General features: G+C 44.1%; 1 protein-coding gene across 2 annotated transcripts in view; it reads left to right on the top strand.

Moving 5' to 3' along the window:
• zbtb16a (zinc finger and BTB domain containing 16a) overlaps nt 1-17,709 on the top strand; it is a 142,948-nt gene that overhangs the window by 52,429 nt on the left and 72,810 nt on the right. For both annotated transcript variants that reach the window (XM_035178129.2, XM_035178130.2), the window contains exon 3: nt 2,012-2,109. In XM_035178129.2, coding sequence (XP_035034020.1) covers nt 2,012-2,109 — 98 coding nt within the window. The remainder of the gene's footprint in view (nt 1-2,011; nt 2,110-17,709) is intronic.

The following is a 17,709-nucleotide window of genomic DNA, read 5'->3' as shown; positions in this document are numbered from 1 at the left end:
CACCCTCACAGATTGATATCTCACAGTCTGAGAGTTTGCTTCCCCCCGTCTCTCTGTGCCACTCGCTCCTGTTTTGCCTTTTCAAGTATCCCCTTCTCCCTTTTGGGGGCATTTGACCCTTATAGGGCCTTGTAATTACCCTCTACTTGCCAAAGGGCCGTTATTCTGACTTTGGTTTCCAGGGTCTCTCGACCGAATTTCGAACCACGACCATGGCAATCATGATTTCCTCATTTCAGATTTGTCCTACTCTTCTTTCCGGGTTTTAGAGGAGGTTTCAAGGCAATTAATTGTCACTTAAGTCATACTAGACTTAATAACTCCTGCAACCATTGCCAAAGGACAATATAACGTGTCTGTGTCTGTCTCAGTCTCGCCCGGTCTCTCGCTGCCCCTCCCGAGGCACAGAAGAGAGCTGTAAATCAATTTGCATTCGACATCTGACATCAATCAGTCATGTTTTGGGAGAGTGGCACCGCCTCCTCCTCTGCGGCTCTGTTGAGAGACACTAAGATGGATGGCTGTCATCTCGCCCAAGTTGAGCGGATCCCTTATCAAGGGCATTGTTTCCCCGAGAATGCACTCGGCTGATCACTCTGCGCCACCTGACTCGTCGACAGAGGCTCCACAATCCATCTGTTTGACGTTGTCTTGTTTTGTCTGCCAGAAGCACCCGGAGTATAGAATCTGTCATAAGTCCCAGCACATTTCGGGGATATATTTCGAGCTTTGCATTGAGACAGTCAACTTGACTCTGGAAACATGCTCATCAGACCAAAAGCCTTATTTTTGGCTTATCATTGGGGTTTCATCACCTTTATTTCCTTGTCTGGTATTATCACCAGAGCTCAATCAATGCTGACTTTTAGGGGCCAATACCAATATTAGTAAAACAATATCTGGCAAAACTCCTTAGACGTCGTTATCGAACCCTTATTTACAGTTCAAACTTTGTAAACTTTTATTATAAATGCATAAGTACATATTTTGAAACATAAATGCTGATACAATATGTCTGTGAAAGGCTCATATTAACCGATTTTCTTTTTTTATCAGAATAAATCAGTCGGTTGTTAATTAAAAAACACGTCAGCTATGTGTTAAAGCAACCGTTTTGGACGTTGATTGATTGTGTCCAATCTGCACCAACTTTAGGAATAAATCCCGACAGTCCTGAATGTCCGAAGCCTTTCTGTACCTCTCTATTTGAAGTTCTCGGGAGGCTTAGGGGCACTGAGGCAGTTGTTTGGCAATTCGTGTCACCTTAATTGCTTTAGAGCACTTTCAGATACCTCTCAAGAATAATATGCTTTGTAATAAGCCGTGGGGTCTTTGGGGATTTTGTAACAGAGAGAGTTGTGGGCGCAGACTTTATGTTGTCAGAGGTTATTTCGTTACCCAACCTTCGAGGCCTTTGCCACCTAATCAAATATTGACCCTTAGCCTTGTCTGAGCTCGGGCGTTTAAACTGTGTTACATCCTCATGACTGTCCATTTGTAAAAAAAATGACATTTCATAGCAGATCTGATTTTGCTTCAAGCTGCACAGTATCCTCTGTTTAGTCAGAAACTGGCCCATAAATAGCTCATACACTAAATAGCTGCTCTGTGTGTGTTCTGTATTTAGCATCGTATCCGTCTGCAGCTCTTGAGATGTAGGGAGCCGACAATGCCTCCGCTTGAATAGCATCTCGTGATTTACAGCACCGAGTCATGGTCTGCTGCTCCCTGCAGAAGAATATGTGCGGTGGTTGGACGGCTTGTTGCACTGATGGTTATTGTTATCTGCTGATGTTATGATTTATGGAGTGTGACAGGGTTTGTTTTCACCCCCGAAGCTGCCAAAGGCCGAAACCTTTAGCCGTGCTCGAAGTCATCGGCTGTGCAGCTGTTAAAACGGCACTTTGCTGCAGACGCAGAAGATCAATTTAAGAGATATGCACGCACGACAGCGACTTTCTAACCAGCAGACTCCAGACAGTAATGTGTTTGTTTTGCTCTTTGTCAACAGGAAGATGCACAGTGGAATGAAGACCTACGGCTGTGAGCTGTGTGGGAAGAGCTTCCTCGACAGCCTCCGTCTACGGATGCATTTGCTGTCTCACTCAGGTAAAGAAATCAAACTAACCCAAATCACAACTCTGCTAAACCCCCAGACCATCATTATATTTAGAGAGATAACAGAGACACCCCCTGTTTCCTGGGGCTGCTGTTGATTTTTAGCGAACGGTTGATGGGAGTAAATGACATTTCCCTATTGTCACTGAAGCATTAAACAGCAAAGTGCTTCCCTCAGAATTTTGTTACTTTCAAGGAAGACAGAGATTAAACAACATTTTTGAGAATATGAGTCATTTGAAACTTTGTTGGAAATTCTGTAGAAACTAATGGAGGTCAGAGGTGAGCGAGCTGCTCATTAAAGGGCCGACCAATGGTTTGAACCCAATTATTTCTTATGACAACTTTCCAACTTTGACCACGGTGTCCAGTATAACTTGGCTTCATGAGTTAAATGACTTTTCAAATCAGTCTGCATTCAAAACTATACATTGGCAATGAATGGAATCAGGACTTTGCCAAAAAATATATAAAATGTCACATTGTCAGTTAGAAGAACTGAGGTCAAGGGTCAAAATTGCTTAGTGCAACCCCTCCTATCAAAGATAGATTTTGTTCTAATTATCCTATTTTCATATCCACCAAGGAGGTTATGTTTTCACCTGTGTCTCCTTGTTTGTTAAATCATCAGACTCAAAAGGCGCTGAAGTCATTTGTATGAACCTCGGGGAGGGAAGGGGAATGGGCCAGGCCATTTTCCTCAATTTGTCGGAAAATACTCCCTGAATTTGTAGATTTTAGTGTAGATCCTGATAATACTCCGGATCTGATGTGAAACAATGTTGAATCCGCCATTGTTTGGCCTTGGCGGGGGGGGTGTGTGTGCTCAACCTGAGTGCCGTTATAGTTTCCGTATTTGTTCACTTACATTTTCTATCAATTTTATCTCCTCCTCAAGGATGCAGCCTCGCTTCCTCGTCGGGAGGCTGCAGCCCTGAATTTAAGCAAGTTTCCCGTCCTTGAGAGTTTCATTTTGATCGTTTATTTACATGAATGGGAAACAAAAGATAACCCTGCGGCGGCGTGTCGGTGCGGTCAGTAATCGTAAAGCTCAGCCGGTTAAGGTGCTAAGTGTGGATGCTCCTTTTAACAGGAGAGTGAATGTCTTGCAGATTTACACACTAATAGTCAAACTGCAGCCTTTACTCCTCCATAAATGTGGTTAATTCACAGACTGAATGCGTCGGTATAAATACACAGCACAGTAAAGTATTGAAAATGGATCTTTTATATTGCATTGAAGGTATCGACAATAGAGCGACACTGTTGACGCCGCAGCCTGCGAGCTGAATAAAGGGATGAGTTACCTCACATGTGCTTTATCTCACTCAAAACATGCTGGGATTTTTTTTTTTGAATATGCGAATGTGGAGCGTCACCCACTTCCAGTGATTTGTGGATTAAGTAACTGTTCAAGCCCAGTAAATCTGAGCAGCTCCGGGAAACTTCCCCCGAGAGGTGCCTGCACATCGTCCTCCTGTCATTCTACACCTCCGTGACATTAGAGGTCTGAAAGTCAGCGCAAGTCACAAAACACTGGACGCATTGATTGGTCCGGCCTGCCACTGTTACACCCGCCCCCAAACACACACACACACACACACACACACACACACACACACACACACACACACACACACACACACACACATACGCGTGCCAGCAGTCCCTGTGCACTGAGCCTACTTAGTGCAGCGCCGTTTTAATGGCATGGGCCGCTTTTTATAGGCAGCAAAGAGCTCCTCGGTCCTAAGGCCCTAAGTGCAGATGGTTTATTGAGACACTGTAAAAGCCATGGGACCTCTGAGGGAACCCCTCCTGCACACACACATGCAGCCCGCACACACACACACACACACACACAATCCCAAATCCATGTGTTGTCGTTGGCTCGTTGGTTCGAGCCCCCTGTTCTGTTGGGTTCCCTGTATGTTTTCCAGTGGTCACACTAAGTGGTCTGACGTGTCTACTTGGCGTTATCGCCGTCAGCCGTGAGGATACAACCTGCCCCCCACACACACACACACACACACACACTCTCTCTCAGTAGACGGAAAACAATAATTGCCAAGATCATTTGTTTGTTTGTATCTCACCAAATTCTAAACAATGAACTGCGATGGATTCCCGAACGCTCCCGCTATGTTGTGACAAAGATGAATGACAGGCGCACGCTGGGCCAGTGAATTGGCTCAGCACCGCAGCTCAGCGTGTCAAAAACAAAACTTGCTCCAAGGAAATATTCACTGTTTATTTTAAAATTACAGCCCGTTTTCACAGCCCCTGCTGCCGACGCACGCTCCCCCCCCCCGCTCGCTCACTTGTCAAAGCGCGGAGGAGAGAGAGAGAGCGCTCCGTCACAGGAACAAATGGGATGGTGATTGTTATGGAGATTTTTTTTCTGTCTCCCTCTGTAGTAGTTTGCGCGTCCATGGGCAGATGTTGTATTTCCCATGTTGATGTCACATCGTGCTGCTACAGCTCAGCGGCAAAAGTGAGCACGATTTTAAAACTGGTCTTAAAGTCAGGAGTTATGACAAAGTGGGGGGTGAGTCAAGGTAATCTGGTGCCAGACACTTGTTGCGTGTTCCTGACGTGTGTGTGTGTGTGTGTGTGTGTGTGTGTGTGTGTGTGCGTGTGTGTGTGTGTGCGTGTGCGTGCGCACAGTGCTCTTCATGCTCCAGTGGGGATTATCCTCAAAGAGCCACGCTCAGACAGAAAGTTTAACTTTCTGTCTGAGAAATGTTGGCGCTGTATTAGTCATCGTAGTTTTAATAGTAAAAGTTGTGGGCATGCTGGTGCATTGTATCTCTATGTCCCCATGAGTCATAGTTATACTCATTACTGCCACTTTTTAAATAATCCAAACTTGGAGTTTTGAGCAGTTTTTGCAATTAACAAACATTTATATGAGTTGGTTATTCAGCGTTATGTCCGTGGTCTCTCACGTTTTCAAAATCGGTGAAGAAGAGTTGAATATCCTCTAGTGTGCACCAGGTTTGAGAGATTCTCAGAAAAGGACTCAGGAGGCCGATTTCAAACTGAAGCAGTCTTTGCTTATTTTGTAAAAACCCTCCCCAAAACACAGGAAAGGTCAAAAAACACAATGGGGATCATAACAGTCAGGGAAAGAACAGGCACATGGCACAAAAACAACCTTGCAGAGACAAAGTGGAAACAGGCCGGTGTGTATTAGACGTATTAATGAGGGAATAGAGAACAGATTAGCAGGTGAGTGGAGGAGGAAGAGGAGGATGAGGAAGAGGAGGCAGGTCAGGTGAGAGTCTGAGATGAACATGCCAACGAATGACAGGATGAAGAAAGAGACTGAAACTCAAAACCATAACGAGGGAGGAGAGGTAATGCGTCGTTGGGGTTTTTTTCAGGCCTGAGAGAGAAAGTATAAATATCTTGTGAAACGTGTAGAGAAAGATTATGATAAAAGTCACAAGATAAACACGGCGTTCCGTGAAGTGCCTGCGACCACATCAGCGAGGCAATCATCACCCGAGCATCGGTTTAAAAAAGCTCCTGTGATGTCAACAGGTTAATAACAACTCGCAGTTTGTACTCGCTGACTTGAGGGTGAAGAGTCTGTTGATGGGAGATCAAATGGAAAAACAAAATAACACCAGAAACCAAAAGGAAGAGCCGCGCACTCCACCTTGAGAGCGGCAGCCGAGCGGAAGATGTGGGCAGTGTATTTTTAGCAACAGTGGCAGCAAGTGCACAAACTTTTCTTTCTTTTTTTTTCTGTTCTCTCCTCTTTCCGAGCGGGGGCCGCCTTGATGCGCGACTTCAACCTGTACTGTTACACACATCAGCGTTGATTCATCGGCGCTTTGGTCTGGCGCAAAAGGCAAGACGAGCGCTTCTGTCGAGACGGAGCGACGGTTAGGGAAGAGACGGCAACTGAGGCAAAGCTGCTTTGATAGTTTTTGTTGTCTGTCTTTTTTTTTTTCTTGCACTTTTCTCCTCCACCTCCGCCTCCGCCGTTTGACTTTCAAGGCTTTTCTCGGTCTGACGCCGCGTCTCGATTTTTATCGCGTCTCTCTCTCTCTGTCTCTCTCTCGCTCTCTGTAATGATGACACTTCACCGAGTCCCAAAACCCCTCAACCTCACAGCTCCCCCACCTCTCCTACCCCCCACTTCCTCCTCCTCCCCCTCCTCCTCCGCCACCGCCATCATCCTTCAGCTCGCTTCAGAAAAGACAGAATATTGGGAGATGAAGCGAGAGAGTGGAGAGGCTCTTTGGTATGCGCAGCGTGTCGTGGATGTGGAGCGTTTTCAGACGCCGCCGCCGCCTCCACCCTCCCCTCTGCTTTCCACTCTGTCTCTCACTCTCTGTCTGTCTTCTGTCTGTCTGTCTGTCTGTCTGTCTGTCTGTCTGTCGGTCGCTGTGCTTGTTGTACAGAGCACTTGGCGGCTAGCCACTCTGGGCTGCCTGCCACCACTGAGGGTACAGTATGTACAGTCTACCTTGTGCCAGCTATTTTTTTCTCTCTCTCTCTCTCTCTCTCTCTCTCTCTCGTCTCATTCTGTCTCAGTCCTTCCCTCCGCATTGTTTTTTCTTTTTTTTTAAAATCCCTTCCTGACGTTTAGCGTTTGACAGCGTTGGCAGAGCCATATCCTGCAGACGGGGGGGGGGCGGTGACTCAGCCCCTTTCGGGTGCCTCTGAGGTCTTAGATGTTGTTTGTCCTGAAACGATAGCGGCGGTTTCACGCCACAGGTGAACAATAATAGCAGCAATTTGTGAACTTAGAGCAAATTAAACGACTGGATTCAATCAGAGCTCGGGGTCGAGTATCACAGATTGTCGGGTATCTAAAGCTTGTGTTTGGTTTTGATTCTGATTCTTTGAGCTTGATTTCAATCACATTTCGTCCAGTTTTAGTCTGTGTGATATTTATTTGTAAACACTTTGGAAATTTGGTTTCATTTATTCAGTTTTTGAAAGAAATTACTTGTTTATATTGGACTAAAAAGAAAAACTACTCAAGGTGCACTCATAAGCGTTGTAAAGTGCTAAATCAACATCTAAATCTTTTTGACACCCGAGCAAAGTCCAAGGTGAAGAAAATCCGAGCTTCAAACGAGACCAGAGCCGACAGATCTCATCGTCTCTGTAGCCACCAACTTTTCATCGCGCAGCTTTTATAGTTTAAGAGCGTTAATCCTCTGTTTACAGTATGTACACATCGTAAAGAGTCGTTGGATTAGCCGGCTAAGTATGTGTGTATGTGTGTCTGTGATTTTATTTTTCTAACCACCAGTTGCAGGATAAGCTTCCTGCTCAAGGCCTCAATGTGACGATCTGAAGGAAGCAACAGTCGTCATATTGTGTCACTTGGGGCTGGAAAACCAAATATTTGTAATTGAGCATAAAAGAATGTGGGTTTCACCATCCACTCGTCTTTGTTCACCTTTGTTTTAATATTGGGACTGTTGTGTTAAGAAGCTGTCGTGTAAAATCTGACATGGCTGCTCCTCGTTCTTCTCGCCTTGAAGCGAGTTTCCCTGCAGTGTTTTGAAAAAAGCTGAGACACGACATTATGATCTATTACATCTGAGGCTCAGCTGGAATTTCTCCATTCAGAGTTTATCAAAAAGTGACAAGGACCAAAATGTGGCATTCATTGTGTAGAAATTTATTGTCATGGGATAAAAACCCTCTTGAGATGTATCATCTTCCAAACACTGTCGAATGGAAAACAGAATCAGTGCGAGGGACAATAATATGGAAGACAACAGGTGGAAAACGACGACAAACAAGAAAACAAAGTAAGGACAGAAAGAGAAAAGTTACAACCTTAGACTAGACGATCAAAAGAGGGAGAAGAATATAAATATATAAATAAATAATGAAGGAAATACAACAGATCTTGGGAAATCATGGAAAGTGAGATCATGATTGGAAACATAAGCAATTTGTTGTTGTTCTTCTTCGTTTGGTTTCTTAGTGTTTATTCAAACTGTGTGTTTCAATATCCTTCTTCTTCTTCTTTTTCTTCTTCTTCTTCTTCTTCTTCTTCTTCTTCTTCTTCTTCTTTTTCTTCTTCCCCATTCGGTACAGTATCTGTTATTACCCTTGATATTTGATGGCTTCTCCTTCTTCTTCATTCGGTCTAGTGGCAACCTACTGTGTCGGACTGTAAATCAGAGTTATTTAGCAATTATTGAATAAGCTAAAGTATCTTTTAATGGAAGCCCAAAACATGAACACAATCTTTTACCAGCTTCCTTTACAACAAAGGAACAATAAATGGGATCTGATCAGAGCTTCTTAGTGAGAATTTGGTGTTTTTAAACAATGAGGAAAGTTAGTAAGTTAATGTCCAGGGGGTAGAAACCTGAGTCTGTCTAAACTACCTGGTTAGAATATTAAGTTTTACACTTTCCTGGACATCCTTTTAACTTTATATATTTTTTTTAATTTGATTTCACACTGATGCACCGAGCAGTTTTCCCAGTGAGGATCTTTTGGAGACTTCTTCTCACTGGAGATATTTAAACGTTTCCACACAATAATAGGCACAAAAAAATGATAATGAACAACACAGTTGATCTTTAACCGTCATCCTAACAAAGTCAATCACAGTTTACCCACAAACACGTATTATCTCCAGATTATTGATGGAAACAGGACTTTATATGAAAATCTCTGGTCCTTTGTGTCATGTGCTGGCACAGTGTGACGGTGTGTCACACAGGCCTCATCCGTTCGGTATGCTTGTGTTTGGTTTGTACATTAGTCAGCCAGAACATCCAGTACTGTGTATTTACAGAGGGGGGGGGGGGTTTAGGACAGTGTCTCTGACCCTGCAGCCTAAAGGGAATTATTATTTTACGACAATCTACAGTTAGTGGCACCGCTCCATGTGGAAATGGAAGATTTCGGACAATGGCGCCGCCCCTGTGGTAGCATCGAAAAGGAACCCGGACATAAAAATCATAATTTTTTTCCCCTTGACCCCTTTTAAAGTTAAGAATTCACAAATAACCCCCGAACCTAAGCAGATTTTAAATATAGAAAATGATGCAATGTGCAGAGACATGCTGTTTAATCTAAGTGTATGTGCACCTCAGGCCCAGTTGTTTGGGTTTTAAGCCTTATTCCATAGTCGATTTGAACTGAGAAGTACACGCTTATTAACATTATTGCGAATGTGCCCGAGTTAACCAAAACTCCTGTTTCCCAGCTGTTCCCGACCAGATGTTCGTCCTGGCTGCCTAAATTTAAAAGCTTTGTTCCAAGCTGATCCCAATCCGAGCGTGGGAGTAAAATACCCACGAAAATGTCCGGCGTGTTTAGATGAGAAGAAATGCAAGGAATCTGGATATGAACACGATGAGGCGGGAGGGGGGGGTTTGCTTTTCCCCCCCGTCCACCCCTCATCGCTCTTTGTCTCCAGCTCCCATCTTCCGTGGCGTTTGTTTGGCTGTTTGGCTGACGGCTGGTCGGATGTTTTGGCCGCGTGCCGGCTCTTCTCTCACAGTGATGACGACATATTTGTGCCGGCAGGTCTGGATGTTCTGCCAGCATTCCAGCATTTATGATCGCTTGCAGATGTGAGTCCAGGAACACACTGTACTGTACCCAAACCCAGAAATTAATGAAACTTGACTGCCTTCCAGGCCACAAATTCCTAAATGTGTGTGTGTGCGTGTCTGTGTGTGACTGTGTGTGTATTTAACTGTGTGTGTGTGTATGTGTGTGTGTGCATGAGCGAGAAAGAGAGACAGGAGACTCGAGGGAGGGAGGGAGGGAGGGGGCTGACATGTGCTATTAAAAGCAAGTAGCAGGAAAAGAAGTAGTTCAGAAAAAAAAAATATTATGGCCCAAAGTGTAAAGTACATTTTTTAACCACAGCTGATGTTCCTGTCACGCTTGCACGAGCTCCCTCGCATATACATCACTGCTCTCTGCCCGGCTGCGTTAACACAACATGACAAACAGAGCAGCCGAAAACAGCAGTCGCTCTCACAACCATAACATTAACTTAAAGCCCCCCCACCCCCACCCTCCCACCTTCACTCCTTATAACACTAACCCTGACCTGTTGATTCAAACGCTCCGCGCACCGGCGGGATTATGCAACCGCGCAAATCTCAGCTGGGTTGTGTTACATTAGACGAGGGCGCGCCGAGGACAAGTGCGAGGTGACACAAGGCAGGGGTCGACTTCCAACACTGTAGCATGAGCCGCTGCCACGGTCTGATATTTTTATTTCTCTCCGGCAGAGAGATAGAGAGAGAGAGAGGAGAGGTGGAGGGAGTGATAGGGAGAGGGGGGTGGGGGGGTGGACTTGTTAGACCTCTGTCCTGAACAAATGTGACTTCATTGGAAACGTGGTGCTCGGAGCAGCTGTGCTCCTTTACCCAGAACTCGGTGTACCTGCGCTGCGAGGTTCTTGGAAAAGACCGGTGTTTTTGACAGAAATAACACGTAAAAATAGACCCGGCTGAAAAAAAAAAAAAACCCCACTGTGATACGTGAGGGATGATCCCTCCTCTCCGGGGCTGCGTGACCAGGTCGAGCGCTCGGTGCCTGGAAGAACACTCACACCACATGTCCCAGTCGCCTGAAATGCCATTTTGCTCAGCGTGGACCTTATACCTGACACCTGTAGCTTCCTGGAAGAGGCTGTGGAACTGAAACTGGTGCTGCTGAGAAATGTGTCACTGACCAGCAGAAGGCCGTCTCACTGTCTGATAATGTTTTTTATTTGCAGTTCATTGCAGGGCAGGCGAAATCAGCCTTTTGGTATTAAATGACCTTTATATGACTCTGAGTTGAGATGGACAACACGTCTCCAGTCGGTCCCGTAATCCTGAGATGAAGCCAAGATATCCTGGATACGAACGCTGCCATCTTGAATAAAACTTTGCACAGCGGCGATCAGGGGATTTCTTCAGACATGAGGTTTCATCACATTTTAAAGCAACAAATTACCAACCTCTTAAATAAGAAACCCACTACGACAACGTGAGCAAACAAGTGGAACATCTTGGACGTGCTGATTGATTTAAAATGTGCACATTCATGCTCCCCAGAGAATGAATCCTCAGTGAATCAACAAGTCCTGATTTCAGCCTGGGACTTTTAGTTTAATGAAACATAAACATGTTCTTCTTGTCACTGCTGTAAACAAATAAAACCTTCACCCGCCCTTTTCATTTCAATCCTTTGCCCCAGAAATATAACAGAACAACACTTTTTTCTCCATGAATCCTGTCAGACACCGTCTCACCTCACTTGTTTTATCAGAAATGACTTTTCTATTTCCTGTTTGATTTGTGAAATGCAGATTTGAGACGAGTCGATGTCGTCATTCGACTTGTCAGTGAAGCTGCTTCATTTGCTCTAAAAATGAAAGTGGCATTGATTCATCGACGCAACAGTGCGACTGCAGCTAGAACACACGAGTTAAGATCAAATGGATGTAAATCAGTGTGCATGTTATTGTTAATATTATGATTATTGATATTATTGAATTGTTTTTATTGCAACATAGAGCACTGGCTATTATAATAGATCATCTTGTTAAATACACACAAAATAAGTACACTGAACTTTAACACATTTACAAATTCTAAGAAAAACAAGCATCGAAAAGAACTTTTTAAATACTATCAATAAAGAAATCAAAAGGGGAAATTGTAATTATACAATACACAGTGTGATGATATGCAGCTCTAATCAGATTCCAGTCGGACAATATGATATAATATTAGAAACAGATGAATAAACTTCGGAACAACACAGTTTACGATCTCTTACAAGCTCCACTTTCATTTTTTAAGACGTGAAAAAGATGAACCCTCCCTCCAGCGCGACTTGCTTTTATTAAAGATAATCCCACCAGTAATCACCTTTTGTCCAACAAGCAGCTCGGGCAGATTAGTTTGTGGTCAGATTACCGCGGCGGCTCCTATCTTTTTCCTTTTTCCCGTGGCGCTGGTGACTCATAAAAGCTTGTCGATCAAAAAGTTGAACGGGGGAAGCTCAAAGTTGACTTTTCAGACCCTCTCTATTTTCAGACAAGCAAGGGGGGGAAGCAGGAAGACTTGATCTTATTCTTTTTATTACAGGGATATTGCAGCTTTAAATCCTTTCGGTTGCTAAGTAGCGAGTGGCCCTGTGCTCCCTTAATGGGCCTGATTTGGTATTCCGCTCTGATGCCAAGTCTTATTTTTGTATGCGAGACAAAGTGTTTTGATGGAGGGTGATTGCTGAAACGTCAGTGTCTCTACCAAAGGCTGTTTCTTTTTTTTTTTCCTTTTTGGTTCGAGAGCGAGAGTTTTATGGCCTCTCACAGTACAGTACACTGTGTGCCTTCTGCTCAAAACAAGAACACAGTCGATTGAATTTTGGATTCGCTTCATCATCCCTCCCTCCTCCTTGCAGCTTTGTTGTCAGCGAGCAGCATGTGTGTCTGAGCGAGAGAGATGTGAGTGCTCGCTGTGTGTGCCTAATGCCTGTGTGTGTGTGTGCGTTTGTGTGTTTGTGGTAAAAGTCAATTATTGCAAAAGGCTTCCAATTAATTTGCTCTCCTGGAAATTCGAATGATACTGTAGAACGCACACAGTCATAAACACACATGTACACACAAATCAAGCGCAGACGTTCTCGCAAACGCACAAACATGTGGTGAGCTGTGCACGCACAAACACGCACTGCTTACCATTAACTCGAATGGAGGGAGAAGATGCACGGGCTGCAGACATTTGTTTGCTCCAGAGTGTGGTGTTAAATCAGGTTGTGTGTGTTTGTGTGTGTGTGTGAGTGTGTGTTTGTGGGGGCTCTTACCGGCTGAATAGTGAACATGGCTCACGGGGGATGAAACGGGATCAGGTGGAATTGCTCGGTCTCGTCTCCAGGTATTCTGGGATCGTCTTATTTTAGGCAAAGGGTCCTTCGGTCTGTCTCGTGGTTTTCACACGACAGGAGGGAAGAGACGCCCGTGACAATTATTTTTTCGGCAGAAATAAGCTCGGGTTATTTAGGTGTTCACGAGTCACCGTCACTAAAACCGACTGAATGGATTGATGAGGATGAAAATGATGTGAATTTCATGCTGTGGCCTTAGCAGTCAACATATGTTTAACCAATTAGATTAGAGGGGCCATCATCGGAGTCCAGACACGTGTAGAAGCTGAGACACTTTATAAACTGCGCCATGTGTTGGTCGGTTGGGATGTGTGTATGTGAGCAAGATTGTGCAAAAACTACTGATTCGATTTCCACAAAACTTGGTGGAAAGATGGTGCATGACCCAAAGGAGAAGACATCAAATTCTGAAGTGGAATGGGGACAAAGGGATCCAGGATTTAGTTTTTCCAATTTCTTTCCAATTTCAAGATGTTTTTACCAATTTCTCAGTTAGGGGACTGATATCCAAATAAAAATCCAGATTTAGCTCATTTAAATGTGGTTTCATAATGGGGGGTTGGATCTATTCAGCAGCCATGCGGAAACAAATAGGGTTAGAAACCTGTAACTTGTGTAGTTGCGGTAACACAATGTGGTCTCAGCTCTGTGGGAAACTACTGAGTAACATTCTAGTTTTGTGTTTTTCCTGAATTTCCCACCCATCTGTATGTTAAACGCTACAAAACCATCCGTCCTGTGATGCATGGTGAAAGGAACACGGCATAATGAGGAAACTTAATTGTGATTTTTTTTTTTTTTTTTAAAGAAGCAAAAACCATGTCAAATCATAGCTTCCCAAAGAAAACCTGTCCCTCAGCAATTACAGTTCGAAAGCACAGTTATGTAAAGACTGAAAAGTGTGTGTACATGTGGTGCTGGTAAGGTCCAGCGACGCAGCTCTGTGTAGTAATTAGTGGTGTTTGCCACATTCGGAGGAGGTGCTGCTATTCGTATCTGCGCTGCACATGTCGATATGCGCTTTGTCTGATTCTTATTCTCGTTTATTTTTTCGCGTGTGTGTGTGTGTGTGTGTGTCTTTCTCTGTGATGTGTAATTATTCTGTGCAAAGCTCTTCACGCAGATCATCAAGGTTTGGTGACCTGATCTCACTTCTGGCATGTCGTGTCAAAGAACGGCCTACATGCGTGTGGAGACAGCTCGGGGGTCATTAAAGGTTTTTCTTATAGCAAAACAAAATAAAAGTAGAAAAAAAAAAAATCCCGTGGCAGTGGTGAGAGGTAGGTAGCACTGGGGGGAGATAAGGTTGTGAGAGAGGGAGGCTAAATTTAAATCGTAATTGGCCGACTTCCACAAGCTTGTGGGCATTTTAATGAGTCATAATAACTTCATTTAAAACCAGCTGAGCAGAAAATAGATTGGAGAGGAGCCTGTGGCTAGTATGGATTTGTGTTGCTTTGTGTGAGTGAGCGTGTGTGTGTGGGGGTGTGTGTGTGTGTGTGAGTGTGCGTGTGCATTGAGTTTGACAGTAAAACACACACAGAGAATGCAGGAACTGGTTTGACATTTTACTGGACGGAATAACACAGATTTATTTTGTTCCCAGTGTTTGTGTGTGATGACACGCTACAGTGCCACAGTTGCGTCTCTTGACTCTCGACTCCACAGCTCAATATCCAAGTAATATCCATAGTGAGGATGGAAATAGATCCGCACGCCAGTCAAAACAACGTGAAGGAAGTTTTAGCGTCCAGGCCGCGGTCCCCACCCCCCCTCCGGTGTTTTCCCTCCCGGGCGCTCTGAGGTTTTCAGGTGTGGGTGTGAACAGGCACAGCTGACATACTGTACATTTACCACCTGTTTGTTCTGCTGAACCTGTTCGGGTGGGACCAGTTACACCTATATCGTTCAGAGCAGAACATTGGTAGATGGATTGACGATCAACCTGTCGCCTGAGTTCAAATGGGGAAGTGTAGGTTTTTACAAATAACAAAATACTTTCCGCTCATCAGCACCACATCGTTGGACTTGGAGGAAATTGCCTGTTTTCTAAAGGAGGAAATGTTTAGTTATCATTTGTGTGGAAATTGGTTCTTAAGTTTTTGGGTCCAGAGGCAGTAGAACTCTTACTTCTCTTGAAAAAAAAATGATGACTTTATTCTCGTAATAGCCTGCGAGGGTTGTGATTCTTGTGATATTACCACTTTCTTCTCAATTACAACCTTATTTTTGTAATATTGCAGCTTTAGTCTCGAAATCTCTCTATTTTTTAAACTTCACTATGACCCTGATCCTCCGTCGTAGCAAACAATGCATGATACTGGTTTGATAAATGAAACGAATGACCCTAGTAGTGTCAGAAAGTACAAGAATTTGTATTAATAAACTCTATTTATACAGTTACAAGGTGTTTTATCTTTAACAATGACGAGTTAAAACCAAACTAAAGGGAACAATTCAAAGCAGATGCAATTCCTTTATTTATTGTTAAGATTTTATTGCTATGTTCTTTATTATTTAGTAAAAAAACACCAGACATACACAAGAAACATAATTCTTGAATTGAATTTTGTATCATTTAATGTTGTATGTGGCTCAAACAGCTGAACACAGCTCCGGCGTATTGATTCATTTGAATATCATCTCGTCATGTCGAGTGCCACGGACCTCTTCGCCCCGCGCGCCAACATCCGAGCGTGAAATGCGCTGCCTGTCTGAGGGCGGCGTGTCTTGTAAACTGTCCTGTCGGGCTGCGAGCGCAGATGAGATTCTGTAGCTGTCAGCTGCCTGAACACTCACTGTCGCGCCGAATCACAGCCTCCTCTGATGATCCTTCGCCGCGCATTGTTCCCGTCGTCTGCTCCCGAGCTCGACAGGGACGTCACACCTGGAAGTGAAGTAAGAGTCATTTCACGGGAGAGACGGCGTGTGACAGAAAATGTAAAAAAAACGTGTTCATGCCTCAGATATTTTTTTTTTTCTTGCCCCAACAGTACAACATTGTTGCGGTAATGGTATAACACTGTGTCATGCAGTCACGCCGGCTATTAGATTTTCACCATTCCCGTCGCAGTCGCTGTAATGAGCCGCTGGTATGCACTGACATTGGCAGAAATGGAATTCAGCCAATCAGATTTGACAGCTCCTCCATTGTGTCGCGACAGTGTGTGTAATTAGGAAGGTTTTATAAGCGCGTGGGGAGTCGCACACTTCCCTGCTCACATGTCCTGTCCAGTTGTTAGATTATTACCCCGCTGCAGACAACACATCTTTTAAATCTGTCTTTTTTTCATCGTGGCCTCGCTTCTATATTATTAAGCAACATCCAAAACTTCCTCTGAATCTTTTGACAGTTTTGCTTGAACAAAGTAAAAAAACGTGTTTGCAGAGCTGAATGAAATGTCACGATTCCAGGGATCTGGATTCTGTGACGGCCCCAAATGGGAGAGCAGAGTAAGGGGGGTTGTTTGTGACACAAATGGTAATAAAAGTAAATATTCTCTCAGGCACAACCTTTTATTGCATTATGTAAGTTGGCCAATAGCTCTGGGAAACTTTTTAGATCAATTTCGCAGCGCAGATTAGAAAGCTATGAATCCCATTTATGGAAGAGCTCCCTCATGAAATGCTCTTTGAAACTTTTATATTTTCGGATGAAGAGAGAATGAACCCGGCTAAGCAAAGATCTGCCGACGGCACTTTCATGTGGGGGGGAAGGAAGAAAAGCAAGGGGAAAGTGAAAGGAGACAGAGCGAGCGAGGCAGAGGGAGAAGATAAAAGCACTCCCAAAGCCATCTGGAAGTAGCCAGGACACACAAGGATTGCTTTTATGCTACTAATTCCACTGGGAGGTGCGACATAAAAGCGAAGCATGGATATTGTGTTATAACTGTTCAAAACAAGCAAGTGGCCACAGAATACTAATACAGGCGGTCACAGGGAACAGCACTTCAATCCAGGAGTAAACAGGCTTTTTGGACAATCTCCAGAGGGAGTTTTTTTGGGGGATGTTTTTGGGGAGGGGGGGGACAGGGTGGATTGACGTGCAGCTATTAGTCGATTGTATCACACTTGTACTGTGCAGGGCGTGTGTGTTTCATTTGATTATTACTGTGTTGACATGCAGGAAAAATACTGTTATTATACGATTATTACGTAGAAGGTTATATTTTCATTTTATGTGTCTGTTAGTTTGCAGGATTACACAAAGGTTACCTGTCAGATCACCATGGATTTTGGTGGAAGGATGCGATACAAGCCAAGAAAGGAACCCCTTGGTGCAGATCTAGGAATAAAATGTCTTCCTTTGCACAGAATTAGTTTAATCCGTGGTGATAGCTAGGGTCTAGGTGTTGTCGGGTCAGAGAGACGATGGATGCCACTTGCAGGTGCGTAGGTCTGCGTGGACGGCAACAACATTATGTTGCACGAGCACGCGGCGAATAGCAACAGAGCAAAACAACAAGTTATAAATGTTATCATGATCAGTGCAATAAATTCATTATTAAACTGCGGCAGGTCAAATTAGAATATGGCTGAAGAGCTGCTTTGAAGTGGAGAGATGGGGAATTAGCCTCGACGCAGAGCCCTTCTAATTTTCCATAATTATGGTGGGCTGTATTTTATGGATTGAAACACTGTCCGTGAATCATTGCATCTCTAGTCCGAGTTCAACCAGGAACATTTGTTGCGTCTCCC

Source organism: Hippoglossus stenolepis, chromosome 15 (genome assembly GCF_022539355.2).
Source record: "Hippoglossus stenolepis isolate QCI-W04-F060 chromosome 15, HSTE1.2, whole genome shotgun sequence".
Taxonomy (NCBI): domain Eukaryota; kingdom Metazoa; phylum Chordata; class Actinopteri; order Pleuronectiformes; family Pleuronectidae; genus Hippoglossus; species Hippoglossus stenolepis.
This window is presented reverse-complemented; position numbering and strand designations above follow the sequence as displayed.